The 12,529-nt window shown below is 38.7% G+C and overlaps 1 protein-coding gene across 3 annotated transcripts in view; it reads left to right on the forward strand.

Annotated features, from left to right (window-relative positions):
• Positions 1 to 12,288, forward strand: part of LOC129744081 (serine-rich adhesin for platelets-like) — a 324,036-nt gene extending 311,748 nt beyond the window's left edge. For all 3 annotated transcript variants that reach the window (XM_055736434.1, XM_055736435.1, XM_055736436.1), the window contains 3 exons: positions 7,358 to 7,541; positions 7,661 to 8,402; positions 8,495 to 12,288. In XM_055736434.1, the coding sequence (XP_055592409.1) occupies positions 7,358 to 7,541; positions 7,661 to 8,402; positions 8,495 to 10,010 (2,442 nt within the window). In that variant the 3' untranslated portion in view covers positions 10,011 to 12,288. The remainder of the gene's footprint in view (positions 1 to 7,357; positions 7,542 to 7,660; positions 8,403 to 8,494) is intronic.
• The last annotated feature ends 241 nt before the right edge of the window (positions 12,289 to 12,529 follow it).

A 12,529-nucleotide genomic window follows, 5' to 3' on the forward strand; every position in this document is an offset into this window, starting at 1 on the left:
TCAATAATAGCACATTAGACTGAGCCGATTTGGGGTCATTTTTTAATTTCACAAACCGTTCAATTTTCTCATACAAACCTAAAAGTTCAAATTTACTCATGTAAACGTTGCTTGAAAATTAACCAAATCGAAGCTTTTAAGACCCCAGGGTTTGAGAATTTAAAAAATGACCCCAAATTGGCTCAGTCTAAAATCACATGTATTTAGAGCTCAGAAGGTTCTGATTCTAACGAACATGAGAATTAATGTAAAAACTTGGGATCTCCGAGAGATTGTTTATCTTTATGGGAATTTTCCTTCATTATGCAAATGCCGAAAGGAATCTTCCGGCAGAAAAACTTGTCCTGCAGAGATTACAATAAATTAGTACCTCATAAATAATCATATCTAAAGTCGGCACACGTGGCTGTTGTCAAAGAAGCACGCTTTCTTATCTATCAAAGGGCATCGTCTAGGGAACGCATGCTCACGAATTAGTGATTCATCGGGAACATTTCAAAGGTTGTTTCAGTCAGCTATCCGTTTTTAGTTGTAACTTCTACATGTATGATAACATCAAGGGGAACGTGCCCCTTTTTAGGAAAGAAGAACGGCTCCTTCGGGCTAGATGGGTCGAAATCGAACTTATTTGGCGACTACCAGGACCCACCACACTTCAAGGTTGATCCTGTGTGCTCTTGCGTGCGCATTTCCTTTTCTCTGACTGGTCAGTAGAAGCACCTACCTAATGGTGAAGTGGAAGGAAGAATTTGCATTACCTGTCTCGGTAGAAATTCCTTGTTGTTCTTTCCTTTCGTTGTTTTTACCCGAAGGAACCCTGAAGCAGTCGATCGATCGGTGCCCAAAACCATTAGAAAGACTAGACTGTCCCGCCGAGATCGACAAAATTGTAGAATTCGGGGCAGCAATAACCCGGCTTTTTTTTCTCTCTCTAGAAAGTATGGGTGATGATCCTTGAAGGAACCTCTCTAAATATATGGAAATAGTTCTCGGCGGCATTTGCATATCATTCGGGCAGGGAAGGACATTGCGAAGAGTTGTGGAAAAACACTGACGAGGATCCTTCTGGTCCCAGGTACTACAAATCCAGGCCAAGGGATCAGCCTCTCCTTATCGAGATGCGGAACGTCGTTTGATCAGTCTTGGTCTGACAGCCAAAGGTTCAACATCGAAGCTTAAGAGCTCGAACAAGTGCAATTTTCTGAAGAAAAAAAAAAATAGAAGTGCGAAATCAACGAATGTGCAATGTGCTAGAGTAAAAAATTGTATCGGATAGTGCCCTAGAGTGTAGTGATTAGATAACAACAAAATAGTTAGAAAAATTAATAAAAAAATGGATCACCTAATGGATTTGGACTGCGACATGGACTTCGTCATGGTAAATATGCAATTTTTCAAACCAACATTTATTTTCCAGAAAAAGGAATTGCATTCAAGTGTCTGATATTGCCTACTGTTGAAAATTTTGTTTCTATTTTTATTTCTGTTACTAAATTTCAACAACCAGGTTAGAAGAACTGATTTTCAGAGCTTTGGTTCAAACTTAACTTCATAATTCAAGAACTAAAAACTCCTTAAAATTTCAAGTTCAATTCTCAAATCATAGACTCAAAGTTTAAACCTTTATTGCTTAAAATCTTAGTTGAAACCCTGAATTCAAAATTCTCATTTGGTATCCTAGATTCCTGAATGATACAATAAGACTTTGAATTAAAAATTGCTACACCATTTTCAAAACTAAGAGATATCATTTCAGAGCTAAGATTTCTTAATTCAGAATTCAAACCTTCGATCAATGTTTACAAAAATTACAAAATTAAAGATTACAGCGCACAGAGCTCTAAATTCAGAACACAGAGGTTAGGGTTCAGAATCTCAGAATTCGGAACCTTGGATAATGATCTGTTACTGTGACTCAATATTCCGAACAAATAATTTAGATGTCAGATTGATCAGCCGAATCAATCCAAAACAAAAAGATTAAATTTTTTCGGTAAGCAATCTTATAATAAGTGAATTGATTTACAAAACTGTGTTAACATATAATAAAATTACAGTCCCTTATGATGATCCTATATAGATCGAAACGTTGGATCTTAAACAAGTAGTCGTCTTTGCTATTTGAGTAGACTGCTAGCCGAAAAATTTACCCCCAATTTAACCCGGATGTCAGATTGGGAATCAGAAAACTTCAAAGCGCAGAACTCAGAAATCAGCACTGTCTGTGATTCCAACTATTTGAACTTAGAACTCATCACTATAAACGCAGAATTTAGACTGAAAAACTTATAGCTCTCACTACTCTAAACATCTTATGAAATGAAATTAAGATTCAGTACTGAGAGCTGATGCGAGGTTCACGAAATTCATTCGAATCTAAAACATAGAATTCAGATCTTTGAAAAAATCAACAAAATTTAAAAAAAATTAAAATTGAAAATTTGAAAATTTGTAATCGGGAATATGAAGTCAGAAAAAAAACTTACAACTTTTATGAATCTTTCAACGAGTTTTTTAAACTGAGAAATCCAAAACTCTGATTACTGAAATACACAGCAATTTTTTTTTTTCTGAAAATCCGCTAAATTTTGCTGTTTTTTGTCCCGCTGACTTTTCAGCAATTTAAATATTCTTACACCGGCTCTGGGGTGGCAAAGCGTTGATCATGTAAAAATAGTTTTGATTAATATCTTTTATGAAATATCTACCTGTCCATTATAAACTCACCCTTGACTTGATATCTGTTTGCTAGAATATAGAGGAAAATAAAAATAATTATATTAATCTAACCAAAATTCGTAAAAATGTGTCTCGCCTTTTGTCCAGCAATTTGAAAATCGATTGCTGATTTTTCAGCAAAAAATGACAAGAACACAAGCGAGTGCTGAAAAATCCAGCAATTAGAGAACCGATTGCTGATTTTCAGGAAAAAATTGGATTGCTGAACGTTTCCAGCAATTTTAATTTTTTTTTTTGCTGAAATGGAAGCAAAAATTTATTGTGTACCTCATAAATCTGAACTCAGAACTTTGAACTGAGATCTCTACACTCAGAACTCAGGCCAACTTAGAACGGTGTGTTCAAGAATATGAATTCAGAACTCATAACTCAAGACAACGTAAAACTCAAAACTTAGAGCTTTGAATTCATCACTATGAACTCATAATTTCATAACTCAGCAACTCAAAACCTTGGACTCTGAACACTGAAATCACTGAGACACAAAAGATTGAACTCTGTGCATAATCTAAACTCTGAACTTTCAATTCAAAACTCTGAGCCCAGAACTTAAGTTAAAGCTGAATTCTGAACTCGACAAAGCTAAAAAACTCATGACAACTCAGATAGGCATTTTCAAGAATGAGAACTCGTAACCAACGTTGCCGAAATCACAGGAAAATCTTTAATTTACAGAATTTTGAACAAATTTTTATCATAGATACTGTGTCACAGAACAAAGATTTTTGGAAATATAAACAGATTTCACAGATTTTTCAAATTTTATTGGTATTTCCACAATTATAATTTTTATGACAACATAACTTTAGGATTTTTAACTCTTTTTTTTGGAAATGACTTAATAATAAAGGTAATGTTTATTGGTCTTTCACAAGTAAAATGTAAAAAAAATCAACTTTTCATGACTTTTCAATAAAATTTATCCTATTTCCATCACAGAAAACCATCACAAAAGTTTTGGGTGAATTCACCGAAAGTCAGAATTTTTTATCGCAAAACAGGGGTTTTTTTTTGGCAACCTTGCTCGTTACTCTAAAAAACTAAATTGATCACTCTGAATTCGACTCAAGAACAAGGTTGTCGAAATCACAGAAAAATCTGTAATTTCACAGAATTTTGAGCAAATTTTCATCACCGAATCTGTGTTACAGAACACAGAATTTGGAAAAAATCACAGATTTCACAGAATTTTTGAATTATGAATAGATTTCCAAAGCTATAATTTTTTTGACCAATATAAAACTTAAATTTTTTACTTTGAATTAAAAAAGTATGATAAAATTGGTATTTTTTATTGATTTTACCCAACTTAAATGTAAAAGACATCCAATTTATCATGAATTTTCAATGAAATCAAAGGAAAAAGCATCACTGTTTTTTTTGGTAAAATCGCAGAAAGTCAGAATTTTTTTCTCAAAACCACAGATTTTTTTTTCGGCAACCTTGCTCAAGAATCTGAAATTAAGAGTTCTCAAACTCGAAACCTTGAACTCAAAACATGGAATTCTGAGTTTTGAAAACTTTTCCTTAGATTTGTATTTTCAAAACAAAGTAATGAAGAACAACTAGAAGTTACCATTTTTGACTCAGAATTCAGAAGTTTAAAGCCCGAAACTCTTTAAAGCGTAGAACTCTGATCTCTGAATTATGAACTCTATACTTGAAATTCTGAACTCATATTAACCCTTTAGTTTCACGATTTTTATTTTTTTCATAAAAGTCATTTTAAACAATTAAAAATGACGTCAACATCAATAAAAAATTTAAATACATTTTTTCTCTTTTTGTTATCCAAAAACTTGCAACCGTTTGTTACCGTCAAACGGGGAATCATGCAACAGCAGGGTTAGATGCAACATTTGTACAACACAAAACTTATCCAATTTAGATAGTTTTTTTTAAGTTTTCGATTCTCAAATAAAATTAAAAAAATCGAGTAATAGATGTACAAATTCATAAATTTTCCGATGCCCTAATAAACTTTACTCAGTATAACGGATTGGTTTACTAATATCATCTACAAACTTCATACTACTTTGATTATTCTATAAAAAGAATATTTTCGGACAGTCACCAAAAAATTTTATATAAATATTTTTTATAATTCAGTAACCAGTCTGGGCTATAATGCATCAAAATGCAAATCAAAGATTCATATTTTAAATCTCGTTTCTATATGCTGGAATACGATTGTTTTGCATCACGCGTTTGTTAATTTAAAAATTTCATCCATCCAAACATGATTTTTTATGATTTCAGCTAGAAGAACTTTTTGTAGTTTTTTTTTACTCCTAAATGTATGCAGTATCCTTATTCTTTTTCTTTTAAAACATTTTCGAGTTTTTAGAAGCCATCGGAGTTGAAAAATGTTGCATGATGCCCCAGTTGACGGTTCTTTTTGAAACGAAGGATTAACTCTAAACTCAAAAATGAACCCTGCATTCAGAGCTCAAAAGTCAAAACTGGGAAATTTGGGAATCCTTCAGGGTGCAAATATTGAATAAATTACTAAAAAAATTAATTCAACCTTGAATCTTGAGCTGCCAGCTCTGATTTTTGGATTGTGATTTCTCTCTCCTTTTGCTGAGTAATTGAGAATTCACTGTTTCTTATTTTTGATTCAGAAAGAATAAAAACAGTGAATTTCATATTCCAGGTTCTGGATTCCAAAATCTGAATCCAGAGTTCTGGATTAGAAATCGTGCACTCTAAAGTTTTCAGGTATTTATCAGATTCAGGATTATCAAATCTAATTCAGAGTTATGATTCTGTTTTCTCGATGCTCAATGTCATTAACAGAATCTTTCTTAAGTTTAAGCTCCGTTTTTTTTTTCTCAATTCTTCATGTTTTTGACGCTCTTTTAACGAATTCTCGGGGTTATTTTCCTCTATTCAAATCCATTTTCCCGCCGAATCCCTATATAGAGTCGTCTAGACACATCGAGTTGTCTCGGCTTTTATTGGTCGTGAAGCGTTTGAATTGTATTAGCAAAGCCCGGCCCCGGGCGCCTGTCATAAAATACATTCATTTCCGATGCCATTTTGTCGCCAAAAAAAAGCGGCTTCAATTTTACGGTACATTCAATCCGTGTATTTAACCTTTGGAGCGAAGGGAAAAAAAGCACTCATTACCAATGCAAAAGTTTTCGTTTTTGAGTTGGGTGGGCCTTCAGGAAAATCCAACCGACAATCCAAAACTTTTTTGGACCTGGGATTGCTGTCTTTCTCGGATTTCTTCGCCCTCTAATGTATGCAAATATGAAGGAAAAATAAACAACCAGAATCCATGTCCCCGAACACATGGCCAAAACTCTTTCGTCCCCAGAAGAAAGAACACAAATATAGGAAAAGTCAGTTTCTATGCTTACATTTGTTGGTTTTAGAGCTGTCCTTTTTCCGAAAAGGACTCCCAAAATCACAAAAAGTAGCAACAGGCTGAAAGAAACTAATAATTTAAATTTTATTACGATGGAAAGGACAGGAAAAAACTGCTGCAGCCTTTTGAAATTTGCAAGCCGTCGTCCTAGACAGGGGCAGGCAAATCCAATCCGGCTGCGGACCACATGGTGGGATGCTGAAATTTCCCGGAATCCATAGGATTTTCGTCGGTTCATTCTGTTCTGGCCAAGGATAAACTGCGACTGTTTTTAAAGATGGTAATCTAGAATTTCACGCCGAGCCTGGATTCTGGAAAGTTTTGCGCAGCGAGAGAAGAGACGATGGTAATCTTGTTGCAACGGTCGTTTTCGTGCGGCAGGTAAAAAAAATCTTTCTCCTCGAGATTGCAAACACCTGCATCGATTCAAAGCACAGAAGTACCTCTATCGGATCGATGAAGTGTTGTTGAGGGTAAAGAAAAACGGATTCCTTGAAGGAAAAATTCAAATCCGTCCAAAACCGATCAGCCAGCATCACCATCTCGAGAACGTCTTTTATGCGTTCGTTGACGGATCAGGTACCAAGTTTTTGAGATGATCCCTCAGCATCTAAAAAAAAACAATTCTTGAAACATCGACGACGGTTCTCGAGCTGTTTCTCCCCCCCAAGCAGTCGAGTCTAACGAGCAAAAATCAATCACCCGTAAAGGAATCGATTGCAAATTTTATTATTATTTCTGCCCTTCTCGTGTTGACGACCTTTTTTATGCAATTTTAACTCAGTTAGGTCAGTTTTTCATGACAAATTCTAAAAAAAGTTTCATTTCTGTTAATTGAGTTCTATGCCTTAATAATGCTTTAAAGAAAAAAATATAGAGGAAGCCCTTTTCAAAACACGTGGCAACTATGAGCTTCGATAAAAAATCGACCCGGTTTAGTAAAACCGACATGCAGCCTCCACCCCCGATTGTCATCAGCCAGATCAGAAGATTGATCTCATTTCGGTGCTAGATTCGATTTTATTTGAGATTTGTCCTCGCCGGGTGTCGACCGCGAACGAAACGGGGCCGTCGAACTGTGGTTCGGAACTTTGCAAGCGAGCAATCATCATGTTCCAACGGTTTCACTTTTTATTGGTTTGAATCAGATTTTTTGCGCGCTCTCCTTATAGTTCTCACATTGATACTCTTCCACTCGAAATGAAACGCTAATCATTTGTTTTCGTTTGTTTCCATTTGCAGCTGGATGCCTTTTCCTGTCCCACGATCAAGCAGTCCCACCAGAAGGCGACCCATGACCTGCTAGAGACCAAATCTTTGCTGGACGAGGAGCGAACCACGTGCCAATCGCTCCGACAGCAGCTGCTCGAAACGACCGAACGGGAAGCAGAACTGCAGGAACTGCACCGATGCGAAATCAGCAAAGGTAGGTGTACGGACCGAAGGGTGATCAGTTGACCCCACTAATGTTCAAAAGAACAAACTCACTTTTGAAACCCATGGATGATTTTAACGATTTCTTAACTTTTCCCTTCCCAATTTTAGCTGAATCCTGCCTCACAGAACAGCAGCGATCGGCCGCAGAGCGGATAGCCGCCCTGGAGCAGGAACTGCACCGCCGCGAGATGGCATCGGAAACGAAACTGCGCACCTGTGCCGATCAATTCGAAACCAAATTAGCCGCCAAGGAAGCAGAACTCGAGAACTCGAAAGCCCGCGAACAGGAACTGCTGCAGCGAATAAGCGATCTCAGCTGCACCGAGAACGAACTGCGCGAGAAGGTTCACTCGAGTGAGCTGGAATTCAGCGAGCGACTCCAGGCGGCTGCCATGCGTGAACGTGACCTTACCGAACAGCTGAACCAGTTCAATCGGCAGCTGGAAGAATTCCGACGGTCTTCGCAGGCCCGGGAACAGGAGCTGCTCGAAAAACTAAACCTAGTGCAGGATGAGTGTAACTACCTTCGACACAACCGAAGCGCCACGGAGCAACCCTCCCAGGACGATCTGTCCATGACGGGCAGTGACAACACCCTGGTGGCCGGGCCACTGCAGAACACTCGATCCTCCAGCAGCCTGAACCATGCGCAAGCCCTACAAGACGAAGTAGACAGCTTGCGATGCGTGCTGGACCTGAAGCAACGGGAGATTTCTGAACTTCGCAAACAGGTCCAAGAGTACGAACGGGACGCCAAAGAACTGCCCGGAGCGCTGGTGAAAATTTCCGCCCTGGAATCTCGCATCGAAGATCTCCAGGTGCAGCTCAAAACCAAAACCGACGAAGAGAAGTAAGTATCTACCCACTGTGTTGGTCTAAGACCTCAATATCTTGGTTCACCGAACCCTATCTAACCACCTTTCAATTTTTCTACTTCTCCAGGGACCTGCAGCAGAAGTTGAAACAGCTGAACGATAACCTGAAACAGGAGACGAAGGTCAAGAGCCGGCTGTCACAGCACAACGAGGAGCTACAGTGGAAGTTGAAGCAGAACTCGGAGAAGTTCTCACACGTCTGTGCCGAGCTGTCCAAGAGCTACCACGAGAACTCGACCAGCTACATGAGCACCACTCGAGCCAGTTTGGATCAGACGGCAACCGGCCTTTACGGTTACGGTCAGAACCATACCAATACGATTCACAGCCGCTCGAGTGGATCGGAACGGGTGTTCGAGATGGATGATCTGTCGCCACCTACATCACCTATCATTAAGGGGGTTGTCGAGAAAAGTGATTCCGTTTCCTGGGTGCTAGAGATGGACGATGAACCACCAGAGATTTCGGCTTCTCGGATTGTACGACGAGCGGGATCATTCCGGTCCACCTTTGGCCAGGAGCTGAAGCGGCAGAAGTGCTTGAACAATTCCACCAACAACGGTGCTACCGGTCTTCAGCAGTCCAGTTCGGTGGGTTCGATACTGAAGCAGCAATCGCACGAAGCATCTCCATCGAAGATGATGGCCTCTCCGGGAACTCCCAGGCTTCGATCCAAATCGGTCAGCATCAAAACCACCGAACCACCAAAGAAAATTGTTCGCTCTAACTCGGGAGCATCTACATCGGTCACCAAACCAATCCGCATGGCCGAAGTACCCCTCTCTTGGAAGGAACCTCCGCTGTACAGTAGTTCCCCTTACGCTCACAAACGTTATCTGAACGATCGGTCGGCCGTTGGAAGTCAGCGGGAAGGAAAAGATTTATTTCTTGAAGAGTCAGAATTTCTGAGCGATGCAGGGGGTACTGAAAGCCCTTACAGTCCACGCAGCCGGGCTGGATCATTTGGCGCTGCGGCACCGATCGTGGATCGGCTGAATGCTACCCATAGCCAAATAGAATTTTTTCATCGGGACAAAACACCGAATTTTAAGAAAAGTAAAGAAAACCGAGGACTCATAACTTGTGATACGACGGCGTTGACCAGTGGAAACACTAATGATCCGGTAACACCGGCGCACAAAAAACGCAGAGAGTTCGCACGGAAGAATTTAACTGACACCAAAAATGATTCGTTACCAAAAGAAGCGGCTGGCGAAGCACTGGTGTCGGGATCCAATTCTGACGACGATGAAGACCGATCTTCATCGTCCTGTCTGTCGGATGACATCTCGTCCGGCGGAAGCAGTAGCAGCTCCAGCAGCAGCAGCTCGACCAGTACCGGAAGTGGCGTTTGTGGTTCGGATTCCGGTAGCGGTGCTGACGAAGTTCGACAAGCCCTGCTAGACGGTGCCGAACGGTCTCAACAAAGCCGACGCAGATCCTCGAATGTTTCTATTGAAGACGCCCTCATGCATAGGATTGTGGCAAGCCTGAACGGAGGTCTGTCCGCTCATGGTGGACCGGAAACGCCAATGGAAGTCAGTTGGTCCGAGGATGGCGACCCGTCGGAATCGGTAGTATGACATGACGACGACAGCTTTTAAACAGGTGTGTGTGTCTGTTGGAAGCGTAGCAGTTGACAAAAAAAACATGTTTTTGACTCTGCATAGCGGAGCAAAGATGAAACAAGAACAAAACAAAACGTTTCCTTGTGGAGCTTTGCTAACACGCGATCAGCACGATCCGGGTTGACTCTGGAAAGCATCCGGTTCGCAATCGCGCAATACTCCAATTTTATTGATAATTTCTGTTTTTTAATAGTTAGTCCAGTTATTCAGTTGTATATTTTCTGTATTTATGATCAACAAATTTAGGAAGGCAAACAATATAGTGTGAGATGCGAGAGAGAGTTGTGGAAAGTTATGGAATGTTTGAGTATGGATATTTTTTTTTCAGTTCGTTCTTTTTTAACGAGTATTCGTTTATTTATTTGTTGTTTTGAAAATGAGTTTCCGTCTGAAATTTACCCAATTTACGAAGAAAAAAATATTATTACACACTCATTTGGCGCAACACCTTAAACTTGTAAAATTGACCCATTATTGCGAACAGCCGAGATCTGTCAAAAAAAGTGTCGTTTCATCGAGTCAATTTTACACATTATTTAGAAAAGCTGGCTTACTAAATAAAGGGTAGTCTTCTAACTTGTCATTCTATCCGAGAGTGATGGTATATACGGTATGCATTGTGGATTAAGCAATTTTTTTAAAAGTTGTGTTTGAGTTTAAATGTGAGTTATTGAAATGGAATCGCTAAAACCTATATTTTATAACACCAGCATGAAAATAAATAAATGACCAGCATGAATAAAGAAATTCAAAATCTGTTTTATTTTTGTTATTTTCTTTCCATCCTTCTGACACTTTAAAGGGCTAACATCAAAGGGCTGACATCGCCATGCAGAGCGGGCTTCCAAAATAATGTGTAGATTTTACATGTTTACATTACTAATTTTCACCTCTGTTTGACGTACAAGCTGTGTACACTATAAAGGGTACAAGGCCTTTACATGAAAAAGGAGTTAACCCAGTCTTTTCCGATAACGGGTCAAAACTACATTATAAGGGGTTGCGCCAGATGAGTGTGTAATCAAGCATTAGTCAGTCACACAGATAGAATGAAGTATGCGTAATTTTGTGTCCTTGTAATTGAAAATATTTAGCTCTTATAGAAGACATTAAGAAAACCTAAAGCGATGTGTTATTAGTCACGTAAGAACCTCTAAGATGGCAAATATTCTTCAGTTGGTCACTCCAATCCTCAGTGGATGTTCGGAAAAGCCAGCGTTCGAGAGTTAATGAAAAAAAAGAATCTTTGGAAGAAATATTTAATTGTTGCTAGACCTGTAAGAGAGATTTATTCAAAATTGTAAAAACAGATATCCCAAATAACCAACAAAGAATCAAAACAAGCAGTTAAAAATTATTTCGTGTAGTTAACACATAAGCTAAACAATGCAGTTGAAAATAAACATTATAATTGGAAACATTCGCGTTGTGGACCAACACACAATTTGGAAAGAAAGAAAACCACGCGTCTTGTCGCAGCAGCGGTTAGAGAAATATCGAGAGTAGCGAATCTAGTTCGTAGAAAACTGTTTGTTGCAGTTCGTTCCAAAACGAGAAAACTATGAATCATTGGACGAGTGAAAAATCAAACAAGCTTAACAGCAAGCAACTTATGGGGTTCCTAAACTTTGTGGGAACGCTTCTACGTATTCATCATATTCAAGCTCTGACTACAGTAGAGTTTTTGTCTCTCTTGAATGAACTCTAAAATAACAATTATTATCAACTTTTCCATTTACCCTCATAACTATACCATAAAAAACCTTAACTGTCTGAATTGTTGGTGAAAGGGTCGGTAAATCCCTTTTACCTAATCAAAGATCTACTAGCTTTTCAAAACCGAAAAACAAAGCAACAATAATTGAAATAAGAGAGGAAAATAAACAAAAATTGGAAAAAACTCAAAGCACAGGTTGAGGCTCGCAAGGTAGTAATTTTTTCTTGCTCGTGATTGCGAAACGGATCATGTGTTCTGTTTCGATTGGTTGAAATGCAGGCTTTAGAACTAGCGGAGCTGGCCAGCTTAGTGCTGTTTGTATAAAGGTTTTGAAAATTTGGAAAAAAAAACTAAATCGACGCTAACCAAAGTTGGAAAACAACCCAATAATGCGTTAACTAAGGGCTCGGCCAGGATTTGGTTCTACACATACCAACACAAAGACACTTACTTATTGGAGTTTAGAATGAAAGAATAACAGACACACAATAAACTGCAAACTATTGAAAATATAAATCTGGTTGTTACATTTTTTAATTCTTTTAAACATTCCGAAATCCCATAAAGGTAGGCCGAAAATTATTCGTATGATGAACTTCAGACTTAAGTGCGAAGACAAAAGAAGAAATTGTTATTTGTTCCAGCCTATTTACAAATTTAGACTCGGCGCAGGCTAAAAAGCAAAAGTTAACATTGAAAACATTTAATGAATATTAAATATTTCTACCCTCAAACTAACTCGGACGTTTAGTTTTGC

Source organism: Uranotaenia lowii, chromosome 2, assembly GCF_029784155.1.
Source record: "Uranotaenia lowii strain MFRU-FL chromosome 2, ASM2978415v1, whole genome shotgun sequence".
NCBI lineage: Eukaryota > Metazoa > Arthropoda > Insecta > Diptera > Culicidae > Uranotaenia > Uranotaenia lowii.